The sequence below is a fragment of the Symphodus melops genome, assembly GCF_947650265.1.
Source record: "Symphodus melops genome assembly, chromosome: 15".
In the NCBI taxonomy this organism is placed as follows: domain Eukaryota; kingdom Metazoa; phylum Chordata; class Actinopteri; order Labriformes; family Labridae; genus Symphodus; species Symphodus melops.
In genome coordinates this window covers 17,191,387-17,204,650 of record NC_136705.1, presented here as the reverse complement: position 1 = coordinate 17,204,650, position 13,264 = coordinate 17,191,387, and the positions used below count along the sequence as shown (strand labels likewise).

Genomic DNA, 13,264 nt, shown 5'->3' with positions numbered 1-13,264 from the left:
CGTTGAAAAGAACATAAGTCCAAAATCAACTTTAAAAATGTGCATGTAAAATAAACTCTAATATTCAAATATATCTCTTTTCTTTTTTTCCCAAAATAAAACGCAAGACCTTAATGACCATTTGCCCGTTTCACTTTAAAAATTGTTTGAAGGCTGCAAAACACGGTCCCGTTCATTTTCTAAGATTGATTAAAGGAAGGTCAAAATAAATGTGCAAGAGGTGACAGAAGATTGAGTGCTTGGAGTCAATGTGAAACATTAAAAAAAAAAAAAAAAAAAAAAAAAAAAAAGAATGGAGTGAGGCCTGTCTTTCAGAGAGCCAGTTTGCCAACCTGTTGGCATAAATGTCTCTGTAAAATCTATTTCCAACCCTGGAACCACACACATCCAAACTAGAGTATCAAGACTCACCCCATTTCAAAAAGAAAACAATGAATTTAGATGCCTTTTCCCCCTTGTGAGAATCACAGAAAGCCTAGCAAAGTTTCCCCTTTAATTGGAGAACAGACTAAGACGAAGAGAAATACTCACAGCGGGACACCACCTGTGCATGCCTTTTTCACTTTCAGGACTGGCACTTCTTTTGTCTATATTTGTCTATCTTTGATTGCTTGAGATGCCAACCTCTCAAGGTGTGTCACTAATTTGTGTCCTGTACACACCCTGTGGCATATTTCTATGTGGTCTGGGAGCCACAGGCGTCTCCATCAGGACTCAGTGCAGCAGGTCGACCTTGCGCTAAAACACTAGCAGAGACCAACGGCAGGTGAGGTGCCTCGCTCAATAAGTTCTCATATTCGCTACTGTCCTCATCTTCCTCATCATCATCATCCTCTTCATCGTCATCATCCTCCTGCCCTGCAGCTTGTCTGTCTAATGAGTCAGAGCTTGATCCATCACCATTGCCAAGGTACGGGCTGCTGGGAGTGGTGACAGGATTCGAGCTGGCGCCAAGGCCCAGGCCCAGCCCAATGCCCAGGCCGATCCCCGGCGGGCCTGGGGTGGGGTGTCCGGGAGAGCCCACAGCTTGGGGCCGAGGCAGGAGAGCGGCGCTTGTGGGTGGGGAAGAAGAGGAGGGCAGAGAGTCATCCTGGGTCAAGAGGTCAGTGTAAGATGGGGGGTTAGGTGAGGTACTGGGCCGCTCGGGGGCAGGAGGAGTGTGGAAAGAGATCCTGGACTGAGAAGAAGCCTCAGACGGGTCTGTGTTCTCCTCGGAAGTGTGATGGGAGTCGGCATTTTGGGACTCGCGGAGCCCTGCGGAACATGAAAAAAGTTTTTTTTTTTAAAAAGCGAGCGAATAAAATCAGAGGACATCAAGTTTAACCAGTCGAGGGATCGAATATTTAAAATGGGCAGAGGAAGGGAGTATCAAACAAAGAATGAAGAGATAAAAAACCTCAGATGAATATTTATCTTCTTTACTGTTTGTAATAGATATGAAGCACTGCAAACATTAAAATCAATCACATAATGCCAGTGTACTAAATTAAGAACTGGGGCGCTGGTGGCCTAGTGGTTAGTGCTCGTTCCCCATGTACAGAGGCTGTAGTGTTCCAAGTAGGCGCCTCAGGTTTGAGTCCAACCTGTGGCTCCTTTCACCACTCTGCCTCTCCCTGCTTTCGGACTCCATCCACGGCCCGGGAGAAGAAGATGAACAAAAATAAACAAAGAAATGAAGAACAGGTACTGACTTCTCTCTTCTTCTGCAGTCTTGCGTTTCCTGAGAGCAATTTGTTGTTTGAGTTTGTTCACATCCTCTTGGATTTTCTCCCTCACTCGCTCACTTTGTTCGACCTCCCCACACACAGCCTAAAAACAAGACAAACAGGTTCAAAACACGTAGAATTGGAAGGCCCACTTTAAGTCATTTGCAATGTGTTACGTGTGATTCTACTCACCTGCACTTTATCTTGTAGTGCGCTGTATACTTGGAATATTGTTCGGATATCCTTCATCACACCGTCTTTGTCAAAGAATTCAGCCCTGGAAACACATTCACGATCATGTATCAGTTACATCATTTAAGATATGTGTGAGAGTAAAAGGAAGAAACCCAGCCCTCTGATCAATCAAGAGTTCAGATCACAAGATGTCAGTAGAGTAAAGACATGTTGCACATGAAATATTCCACTTCAGTCACTAACAAAAAAAAAAAAAAAAAAAAAAAAAAAAAAAAGTGTGGCGGCTGTGGCTCAGTGGGTAGTGTCGTCGTCTTTTAAACCAGAAGGTCGAGGGTTGCGAGCAACATGTCTGATGCGTCCTTGGGCAGGACGCTTAACCCCAAATTGCTCCCCTTTCTGTATGCGGGTCGCTGCTCCTGTAGTCGACCGCTTGGTGTATGAATTGCTCCACGGGGGTAAATAGAGTTTCGAAAAAAAAAAAGAAAAAGAAAAAGAATGATGCTTCAGAGACGAGCCCTGCAAAAACACCCTTCAGCATCGAAGACGCTGACACAAAGTACTCAACCCTTCTACCCCAGCAATGATTGGCTCTATGTTTAGACTGTTACATACCACCTTTCGTCTGGAGTCAGGCACATTTAAACGCATGTTAACAATCACATATTGCCGAACATGCTGTACCTCTGTGAGAAGGGCATTTTATGAAGCTAATAAAGAGAAGCGTCTCCTGACTGAGGCAGCAGTAGGAGAGTGCGATGTTGCACATTATATGACCTGAAGGTGAAGCTGTAAAAACTACAGCCTTATCAATTAATCGGCCAGTATTAGCATATCCAGTGACGATCTGTATCAGCGGATGTTATCACAGACGTGTGCTCATATCACTTGATTTATTCCCCTGTCAAATAGCATTTCATTTGAGTTTCACAGTAGTACGCTAGCAGTTCTCTTTCACCAGCAGAGAGCGCAATAAATGTTTATATCAATCTGACTGTATCAGATTTTTTTCTCCCCAATATTGTTACATCGGTCAGGCCCCTTACATCGGTCAGGCCCCAGTACAAACAGGTGGCTGCTGCAACTCCAGAGAAGACAAGGATTTGAACTCAAACCACCAGGGTCCAAAAAAGTAAGAATAGAAGTAAAAAACAAAAAATCTTACCCATGCTCTTTAATGACCTGGGTGTAGTTAAGTGAGGTGTTGGGCACTGAGGAGACTTTGTATTCCTGCTGGCTCGTGTTGCCGAGGTTTGGGATCGTGAGGGTGATCCTCTGGTTGTACCTACTGAGTGCAGACGACAAATAAGCACTGTCAAACAAAGGCAGACTTTTACAGGAAGACCAACACCACCATACAACTACTCCATATTCAACTGTTATCGACACGAACGTGAAGGATTCTGGGTTAAACCTTTTATTCATTATCTTAATACTAAACCAGGAGAATGATATATCATTCCTTCCTGATACTAACGATTTAATACTGGTTCCTAATCTGGCCAAACATACTTTCAAACTTTACATGGCGCATTATTATATCTGGTAACACATGGCGAGGAACTAAACTGATGTTGCTAATGGAGAAAACACTGACATTTTTAAAATTATAATTCAAACCATTGAAATGCTTTTAAGGGTGAATATTTGTGTTTTGTTGTTAAAACTTTGTCCAACAAGATCCGTCCTGTTCAACAGGAGTGGAACACAGGTTTTTTGCCCCCTGTAGGTCCGTCTGCTGTCATTACCTGTGGTTAGGTCTGAAGAGCACATACTCCAGCGCGTGTGTTGAGCTGTTAGCGGTTGAGATGAAGCTGAAAAGAAGGAAGACGAGGTCGGGCACACCGAGCAGCTGAGTCAGCTGTTTGTGGATGATCTGTTCCCTGAAGGACATCTGCTGCTGCGTGTTCCTCCTGAACCGGTACCAACCAATGACGTTCTACACACACAGACAGACATTTAATCTTTTTGTTTTATCCAAATACGTCAACTTAAATACTATAACGTTTCTAGAAAAACATTTTAAGACAGTCAGTCAGTGTACCCATTGATTAAAAGTGATCAGAGCGCTCCATTACAAAGACTTGATGTATGTTTACAACTTAGCAAATCATTTCACTTACTTTCCGCCTATCTTTAAGTATACTGTTGAGACCTTCTTCATTGATTTTGCCTGCGTAGTCATAAAAGCTGGAGAGAGGGAAAAAAAATAAAATAAAAAAAATACAGTGAGTCAAAGCACATTCATCATGTTCCTATTCGTCCTCTGCTGTGGCCTACTTCCATCACCCGAGCTTGTCAGATGGGGCCATCTACTGTCCAATGTCAAATTATCTCATCATCCATAACCAAAAAGGAAATTAGGCTGAAATGATGTATCCACTTAAATGAATAACATTTATAAGAGACGCATCACGAAGAAGAAACAAGCTTCTCTGCACAGAGGTAAAGGTTTCACTGACTTAGAAAAGCTTAGCGCTCTCAATAACAGCCGCTTCTCGACACCCACTGGACAAAGAAGCTCTTGATTTTTACTTTAATTCTATTAATAAGTTTATGCCAGCATTACCACCACATCATTGCTAACTAATAACGATAGAAAAAAACATTTTTATCTTACCTAAACAACTGTGCACAAGGATCATGGTTATGGATTTCTGTTGGAGAAACACAAGGAGAGATGTTTAAGTTCGACAGCATTATTGATAAAGGCATAATGAAAGAGGAAGATTAATGTGGAACCCTGACAATAACAACTGATAGCACCAAAACGTATTGTTTCTTAAAGCGACATGACATCAGGAAGCCTGTCCTTGGGATGGCTCTATAAATGTAACGACTGTTTTTATTTTTCAAACGTCTTCACAATAAGAAAACTTTTTTTCTAGACTGGATTATTTTCATCACAGTTACACTTAATGATTAACTGCACTGTAGCATGCTTTTCTCAATAAGACTAAAGGAAGGAGATGTTTGGGTGGGATGGTTAATTCTGTCTTTAGTAAAAATGACCTGTAATCTTGTAAACTTCTTGATCTTTGTGTTCTTACTGGTATCAGAAGAAATGGGATCAAACTACAGTACTGTCATCTCAAAGAGACACCTAATAATAAAATGTTATGGACAAGATACATGTATACAGTCATTAAATAACATAAGATAAAATGAAAGAATTTATAGCAGTACGTTGAAAATAATAATTTCCAAATGCATCATGGTGTTGGGAGATGTGTGATTCTGAAGTGACAGTAGTGTTTTGCATGGTTCTGGCCCCTGGGTGGTACGTGCTTGCAGACCCCTCTGAACTTATGGTGCCATGCCTCTAAGCCAAGCGCAAGTGTAGCTAGCAAGCTAGCATGTCGAGTTCAGTGACTGCTGGGTGTGATTTAGGGCTTACCTACTACCTGGATCAATTCTGCCGTGCTGATCTGTGTGTCACTGATGCTGACAGTCTCTTCTTGCCTTACTTCTCCTAATAGGAAGCCCTCCTGTGCAAATACACAAAAACTGAGGTGAGGGAGAGATTACACATGTAAAGATTGGATTTTCTTTATTTTTTTAATATTATCATATTTGCTCTCTTTATAGGATTCTATACATTAAATTAACAGATAATAAGGACGTAGAGATGAATCGTAAAATTGTGATAAATCAATTCAAATGTGTCACAGTTCACATCAGTACTCTAAAAAATGAATCGCAATAACAAAACGAGCTTCAGCAGCACAGAGCAGAGACGACTGGCAGCTGCAGAGCAAGAATTGAAAATTGAGGACGCTCCACCGTCTTTCAAATCGAAGGTGTGGAATTATTTTGGCTTCCCCAAGACAGAACATAAAAGGGGTGAGAAGATAACAGAGAAAAACTGTGTTTGCAAATATTGCAAGAAGACTACACAAACAGCACAACCAACATGACGCAGCATTTCATGACACCACAATAAGAAGCTCCGATCACCTCCCCTTGTTGAGAGAAAAAAACATTAAAAGGCCAAACCACACTGACAAGCGGGTTTGAAACCCTTAAAGGAAACATATTCAGTCATAATTCAGTCTCGTTTTGGAAAGGAAATTGTGAGAGAGTCGTATTGTGACCTCATTATTGTGAGTTTAGTGAATCGTTACATTCCTATCAAATAAGATATTCCTTTATTGAACCCGATGAGGAAATTCGGGCATTGTAGCAGCAGCAATACAGAAATAAAAAAAGTCAAAAAACAAATAAAAGAGTAACATAAATACAATATAATATAATATAGTGCAATAGATACAATATTGAGTTATCTACGTCTGTGCAATGTATAGAATATAAATATATAACAACAATAGTATGATAACAGTATATCAATATTATACTGTAGAGTGCAATGTATAGATATAAGTATAAAAATATAATATAAATAAATAGACACAATAACAAAAGTATGACATAAATAACATTAACTAATTATCTTAAAATAAATGGTGAGCAGGAGATGGATTATATATAAAGTATCAGAGTGAATCATAACTATTGTGTTACATGTTATGGGAGTGAATCGAGCTGTTCAAATCGGTCTTCAGTCATCACTGTAAGTTTTAAAGTGCTGGGTTACTTCTGTCAGGAATGTGAGCAGACGAGTATTTCTGATGGACCCAGCTTAAACTTGTGACAGGAGGAACAGGCATGGAAACAGCAACTCTCCATCAATATGTTTCTAAATAGTCTCTTTACTATACGATGACAACAACACATGTCTCTCCCTGATCGTTTCCCACTTCTCAAACAAGCTGAAGAGAATACTAAGAAACATGTTTTTATGTTGTTAGCCGGTGTTAACTGAAATGCAGCAAGCATTAGCAATGAGGCTAACAAGCTAATATAGCAACACAAAAATAAGCAGGTCCAATGGCACGTTATAGGGTAGTTACTGGTTCATTTGTTTTCATATTTAGATGACACACAACACTGCTTTGAGTTCAAAAGCTCGAAGTGCCTGCAGATTACTGAAGTACCAAAACACGGAAGTAACTTGCATTGAATGTTCTGCTAACATGCTAAGAAGCTAACCACTGAGTATTTCCTGAAACTAAAACTTTGCAGAGAGCATGTCCCAGATCTAAATAACAGGTATTAATGACTGTTACTTCCTGTTGTTGTTGTCGTAACAAAGGTTCATCCCCAACACAATAAATCGCCCTAAAATGAATAGTCGTAGCTTTCTGAACCTTTAGCTTTACTGATCGAGCCGGTTAATAGACGGAACCAAAACTAGCTAGCCAGCAACAGGATGATGACACAGGAAAACAACACAAACTAATGGCGTTGATGAACAACCTGACAGATCGCAAAGCCGTGGACGCTTATTGCACACCAGCTCGTCAACATAATTTAAAACACTTACATGATCGGAGTTGCTGTTGGCGCTGTGATAACACACAGAACTAAAAGTATAACCTGAAATGGATGCCGCCATGATGGAAACATCCCCATCAATTCCGACGCCCCCCCTTCCCGATGTGTCGAGCACAAGCGCTCGCCTCTCGCCCAAAGCATTGTGGGAAATGTAGGCGTCGACTTGACAGCCTTCTCTCTCCAGAATGGAAGAAGACCCTGAAAACCCACGTGGCTGTGGTGGAAATAACTCGGACCCAGAGGAAGACAGATGCCCAGATAGTGATTTTGGGACTTCGAAACTTGGGACGAAAGAGTAGTGAGTGTTTTTGTGTAAATAGCTGCGATGCTAACAGTAGTTTAGGATGGTTTGTTATTCTCGTCAGACCCCGCCATAGTCTCAGCACAGCTACTAAAAAAATCTCGCTGTCTAAACGCTATAACATTTTCAGCATATGTTTTAGAGGGTTCTGCAAAGTGTTAAGTCAACACGACCTATGGTACTGTCTGGTACCAACATAGCTTTTTCCATCCTAACACAACAGTAAGCGTGTTGTAGTGTTGTTACTTTGCCTTTTAGCTGTAACACTAAACAAAAGAGATTGTTTCATTGAAAGCTTCATAAACCTAGAGTTGTGTCTTTTTTTCTCAGCTGGGAGGATGCATATCAACAAGAGCTGGAAACGTTCAGAGAAATAGGGGATGTCGGTGAGATATGGTAATAATTCAAAGTGGACATTGTTCTTATAACTTATATCTTGTAACAATAGGCCTATGTCTTGTTTGTCAACTCACTGTTTCCCCTGCTTCTTCTTGTAAGGTTTGGTAATGAAAGCATGAGCCGAGTGCTGCGATGGATGGAAACAGCAAATATCCCAGAGGATGCTTCCATCCTGGACATAGGCACAGGAAATGGAGCATTTCTAGTTGAACTGGTGAGTCAAAATGATGGTAAATGTGACAAAGGTGACATTACCCTTTAATAAAATAGAAAGTGAATGACATCTAGTTTTAATGAGCTGAACTTGTTAGCAGACTATTTTTGTTTTAGAGCTCTGTACTTTGTCTTTTTTTCAAAGGCTAAACACGGATACAGGAATCTGACTGGTGTTGATTATTCCCCAGCATCTGTCGAGTTGTCCAAAAGTGTTTTAAAGGCGGAGGACTTGACAGATGTCCCTGTGAAGGTGGGTATGCTTCATTTGTTATTAAATCTATACTTCTATTGAACATACGCTGGTGTCACAAAATACAACATCCAAAGGAACAACATGTTGCCTAAATTCTTTTGGTTATTGTAATTTCTTTTTTCCCCTTTTTTTGGGGGGGGGTGGGGGGTATTAAATCAGATGAGAATGTTATGGTAGAATTGGAGCATTCACTTCAGCTGACTGAAAGTATGATAGATAGATAGATAGATAGATAGATAGATAGATAGATAGATACTTACTTTATTGATCCCGAGGGAAATTCAAGTTTCATTCAAATTCCTGCATGGCATTCCCCTTCCTCTGTCTTCCCAATTAATGACTCTATCTATTGCCCTGTCTCGACATGAAGGCATACAAGTTCCAAAAAAAAACCTTTGAAAAAAGTAGTATTATTCATTACAGCTCCAAAAAGTTACTAGAACTGCAAGGGTCATTTTATTTTCTATTTCATGTATACTCATTATTGCTAAATGCACTCTACTTATTCTTCTGAAATTGAGAAATGCTGGTGTATTTGTCAGGCACAAACTGTCATTCAGCACTAGTTGCCAATACAGTATAGCTTTCAGCAAACTGTAAGTCAAAGTGGGCCTGGGAGTATTAGAGGTAACTCTCCTGTGTTTACCATTTGGAAGAGTCGGATCGGAAGAAGGCATTGGGAGTGATGGAAGTCTGCCCACCATTCACATGAAACTGCCTAAAACTCCTATGCATTGGCAGGGTCTAACACTTTTTCAAAAAAAAACCCCACTTTAAATGCCGCTGTATTTGTGATGTAAGGATGAGGGACTTTTCCTGTGTGGACAATAAATGGGCATATACATATTTCAAATGTATACCACAGCTGGAATAGCGTGTGCTTTGCAGGAGCAGAAAGCTTTCAGATAGAGTCAATATTGACCTTAGCTGGACTGGAAGAGTGCTGTGTGTGTGTGTGAGAGAGAAAGAAGTGGTAAGTTGGCATCTTGATCATCACTTCAGGACGACAGAATGTCTGAATAATTTGTGCGCATTTGCTTGTGTTGGTGTGCATTTGTAGACCTGAGTGGAGTCTCCAGTTGTTCGAGCTTCCTTGTCAGCTCTCTCCATTAAAGGTCCTCAAATCTATGTCGAGCCTGTCTCCATTTACATTCGTCACTGTCTGCTGCTGCTTTGACACGTCACTTTCATGCATTCCTTCAGCATCCTCACACTTTTTCCATCTAACAGGTTCCCTTTTCAATTTGAACTCAGGTCGTTTGTAACAAGACAGATTGTGCTGCTGTAAATGTCAACATTTGCGATTTTAGTCTTAAAGTTAACCACTAAGGTGAAACACAGATTTTTTTTTTCTTGATGCTGCAGGTGACGGAACACTAGACATCAGGGGTTTGCTGATTTACTTTTTGCTGTACTAACTGAATGTTTCTGTAATCTAAGGAGTTGGACTTCTTAAACTGCCAAGGGGAACTAAAGGACTTTGATGTCTGCATCGACAAAGGAACATTTGATGCTATAAGCTTGAACCCAGACAACACCAGGGAGGGCAAAATATTGTATGTCAAAGCCCTAAAAGACGCTCTAAAGAACAACGGATTCTTTGTCATCACTTCCTGTAACTGGACAAAGGAGCAGCTGCTGGACAGATTTAGTGAAGGTACTGCAAAACCTTTACATGAATGATTAGGTAGTAGAAATAGTCTGTTGAATCTCTCAAATGTCTTAATGAAAACGCTCCTTGAGTCTTGCTTGGCAGATAAATGAGCTCTCCAACAGTCACCTCAGGCTGATACTCTATCCAACAGTCATCCAAATCATGCAGATAATTATCCTTGAACTAAAACTTTGATCAGATATTAAAACTGCAAATTGGATTCTTGCCACTGTGCTTGTGAGAGCATTACTTTCTGGCTGCTTACACCAGTTAATGTCTTTTTTTTTTTTTTAGGTCCTTTATTTATATTGATGCATATGGAACACAAAAAAGGTCTTTAATATTCCTTTATACCAAAGGCTTCATGCTATATCATTGATCAGCAGGTGGCAGTACGTTGTTCCATTGCTCCTTAAGAGACTGTAAAGAAGAAGATCGTTAACTTTTATGCATACATGTAACATGACCTTTGCTCATGTTTTGAGATGAGATACGTTATACACTGTGGGGTTTGGTGACAGGCACTGAATGCAAATTAAATCTTAACAAACGAATCATCAGGACATCTATTAGTGCATTTTTGCTGTGTTGTTAATGTATTAAATCACTGGGTAAAATGTGTTCATCCTTTAGGTTAGGTTTGCATCTGTGTGATTTACACACAGTTATGTCAACCTGGCTTGTTTCATCTTCTATCATCTATACTTAGGTGCATTGTTGTCTGACCCTCAGTCAAAAAAACATGGGCTTATTTCAACAGAAGTGACAGATACCTGGCAGGTTGTAGAGCTGCAGGCATCAACAGCTTTGTAAAGTCAGACTTTGGGCACTCCTCCAGGAGCTGTCGCTGCTCTCAGTGTATTCACTCTGGAGAACCTGCAGGGGGCCAAAGGGGCCTGGAGCTCATCTGTCACACTGACAGCCTGTCTTTACTCGGGCCCCAGGAAGCACCACAGATGGTGGATGGCTAGTTCTTGACTCACAGTGCTTCTCCTAACCCTCTCTGTAGCCACTGTCAGCAGGAAAGGATTCTTGGCATCTGTGTTTAAGTCAGCATGTTGACGTTCTGTTAGTTTGCATAATGCGGATTTCTTAACCTGCACATTTTATTTGTATTGCCTCACAGGATTCGAGTATGTGCAGGAGTTGCCTACACCCAAGTTCCAGTTTGGAGGCAAGACAGGCAACACTGTGGCAGCACTCATCTTCAAGCGAGTACAATAAGTCAAATGTCTCCCATCTATTGTCGGTCTTTTGCTCTCCCATCGCTTCTGTAGCGTTTTTCTCAGAAGTTACTTTGTAAAACAAAAAAAAAGTTATATTTAAATAATGTTTAACAATGTCAAATGGATTTCATATACTGTGTAACTACTGTAAGTTTTTTTAAACCAAATAAATCAGTTTGTTTTGTTGCTGTTGTTCATATGTGAGTTTTAGGCTATAAAGTTGTTATGCATTTACCCAGACAATTCAACATTTTCATCCTGAAGCTGTTTTCATCAGACGTCCCGTACTTTTAAACATTGTCAATGCATACATAGAATAGTCATTTTCCCCCAAACCAAGGCCGATCTTTCAGAACAATATTAATCTCACACTTTTTTTTGTAATCGTACATGTGCATTAAGTTACAATGCTAAATGCCTAAACTGGTCAATGAAAGGTAACAACAATTAGATTGAAGATAATGTGAAATGTCTTCACATGAAACCTTTTACCTCTAAATGACTTTTGACATTTTTTTTGACATTTGTTGGCTTTCATATGTGAACTCGTCACCTCACTGACACTTACTAAACTATTATTTTTTCAAGAGGTTTTGTGTAGCAGTTCTGCCAGACTGTTGTCTTTGTTTTGAATAAGTTTAAGTTTTAGAAGTTGAAATGTTTTCTCTTTATAAACTTAAGAGAGTTTCAGGAGCTAAGGGGACACACCATAAATGTACACATTTTCCCCCCTCCGATACATCATCTTATAGCCCCTCTAATTACTTTGTAAGGGCCCTGTTGAGAGTCTTGACCCCCAGTTTGAAAATCACTGCTCTGTCTAACATGGTCATTAATTGCGTCCATCTTTCATGCCATGTGACAAATATCACGAACCTAATTGGTTAAACTGGTAACCAGCAGAGCTTGGGGTCCTTGAGGAGCATGATTAAGGATTTCTGACATACTGAATAAACAGGAGGCCGCAGCGTCTGTTGGAAGAGAGGCCTTTCTGCCATTTCCTTTCTGAATTGCATCATTAATAACTGCCAAGCTCTGGATGTTAATTGCAAGCTGAGCCAGCTGTCCTATGGGGAGTGTGGATGTCGAGGCACGCCGTTGAGTAAACACACGAGCTTTACAAGAATTACTGCCTGGAATTTTACAAGTCTCTGGATATCCTGCCTGGATGTGCATATTATGCCCACGTTACAGCACTCTCAGACATTTTCCCATGAAGTGAGATCTCTGTAAGCCATTAACTATAAAGCATAGCTGTGCCTCTACAGTACTTCTGTTTGACATTCACCCTCACTGTATTGAACTATGTTGATATACAGGTCTTAAAATATTTTTCATTGTGTCACAATGTGTTTTAAATTTTTTCATATACTGAAGGTAAAGTATTGATTTGATATTGTTGTAGCTCACTCATATCCTGTCGCTGAGAAAATTCCACAGGAAGAATAAAGTCATTTGCTTTTTAAGTACCGGTACTTTTTCTGAATCCTGTCCTGTACTTTTTTTTTTTTTTAATCTTTAGAAGTTCTTTAAAAGTATGTGTATATATTATAGTCATGAAGTATATTTGATCAGTCAGTTCGGACACCATGTGCTGACAGATAAACATGTACTGTATGTCTATTACACTCCTTTAGTAATTCAACTGGCTTCAATATTAAAACCAAAGGAAGACTTGGAACATTTTCTATATGTCATGTTTCATAATCATTCATCATGAAGTAATTTAAAAACATAAAACGTGGGTCCTGCTGTGTTCAAATGAGCTAAACTGTAAATGTACCCCTGTCAGCACTTCCATGGTTTCTGGATTGGCACATGTGTAAAGTTACACTTTTATTCCACTCATAATAATACTGACCTGAAAGCGGACTTGATGCTATAGCCCACTGGCTGCCCTCCTGCCAGCACAAATACTATGCT

General features: G+C 40.1%; 2 protein-coding genes across 3 annotated transcripts; one reads left to right on the top strand and one right to left on the bottom strand.

Moving 5' to 3' along the window:
* Positions 1-284: 284 nt before the first annotated feature.
* abraxas2 (abraxas 2, BRISC complex subunit) lies at positions 285-7,511 on the bottom strand. Of its 2 annotated transcripts, none has more exons than XM_079363192.1 (9): positions 7,425-7,511; positions 5,296-5,386; positions 4,519-4,555; positions 4,022-4,088; positions 3,647-3,837; positions 3,064-3,186; positions 1,899-1,983; positions 1,692-1,809; positions 285-1,254 (listed from the first exon to the last, which is right to left on the bottom strand). In XM_079363192.1, exons 1-9 carry the CDS (start codon positions 7,431-7,433, stop codon positions 677-679), a joined length of 1,299 nt encoding a protein of 432 aa, XP_079219318.1. In that variant the 5' UTR covers positions 7,434-7,511; the 3' UTR covers positions 285-676. The 2 variants fall into 2 exon arrangements, with proteins under 2 accessions (XP_079219318.1, XP_079219317.1); XM_079363191.1 differs by lacking the exon at positions 7,425-7,511 and adding an exon at positions 7,282-7,416.
* On the top strand, positions 7,425-11,527 carry eef1akmt2 (EEF1A lysine methyltransferase 2). Its single transcript, XM_079363196.1, has 6 exons — positions 7,425-7,590; positions 7,924-7,989; positions 8,092-8,206; positions 8,351-8,458; positions 9,902-10,118; positions 11,242-11,527. Exons 1-6 carry the CDS (start codon positions 7,478-7,480, stop codon positions 11,337-11,339), a joined length of 717 nt encoding a protein of 238 aa, XP_079219322.1. The 5' UTR covers positions 7,425-7,477; the 3' UTR covers positions 11,340-11,527.
* Positions 11,528-13,264: the final 1,737 nt, after the last annotated feature.

Excerpts from the sequence above, each read along its gene's own strand:
- abraxas2 (XM_079363191.1), bottom strand. The coding sequence starts at position 7,353 with ATGGCGGCATCCATTTCAGGTTATACTTTTAGTTCTGTGTGTTATCAC. Across the intron at positions 1,810-1,898 it reads CACTACAAGATAAAGTGCAG|GCTGTGTGTGGGGAGGTCGA; the intron begins GTGAGTAGAATC and ends TCTTGTTTTTAG. Across the intron at positions 1,255-1,691 it reads GACTGCAGAAGAAGAGAGAA|GGCTCCGCGAGTCCCAAAAT; the intron begins GTCAGTACCTGT and ends CATGTTCCGCAG.
- eef1akmt2 (XM_079363196.1), top strand. The coding sequence starts at position 7,478 with ATGGAAGAAGACCCTGAAAACCCACGTGGCTGTGGTGGAAATAACTCG. Across the intron at positions 7,591-7,923 it reads AAACTTGGGACGAAAGAGTA|CTGGGAGGATGCATATCAAC; the intron begins GTGAGTGTTTTT and ends TTTTTTTCTCAG. Across the intron at positions 10,119-11,241 it reads GCTGGACAGATTTAGTGAAG|GATTCGAGTATGTGCAGGAG; the intron begins GTACTGCAAAAC and ends ATTGCCTCACAG.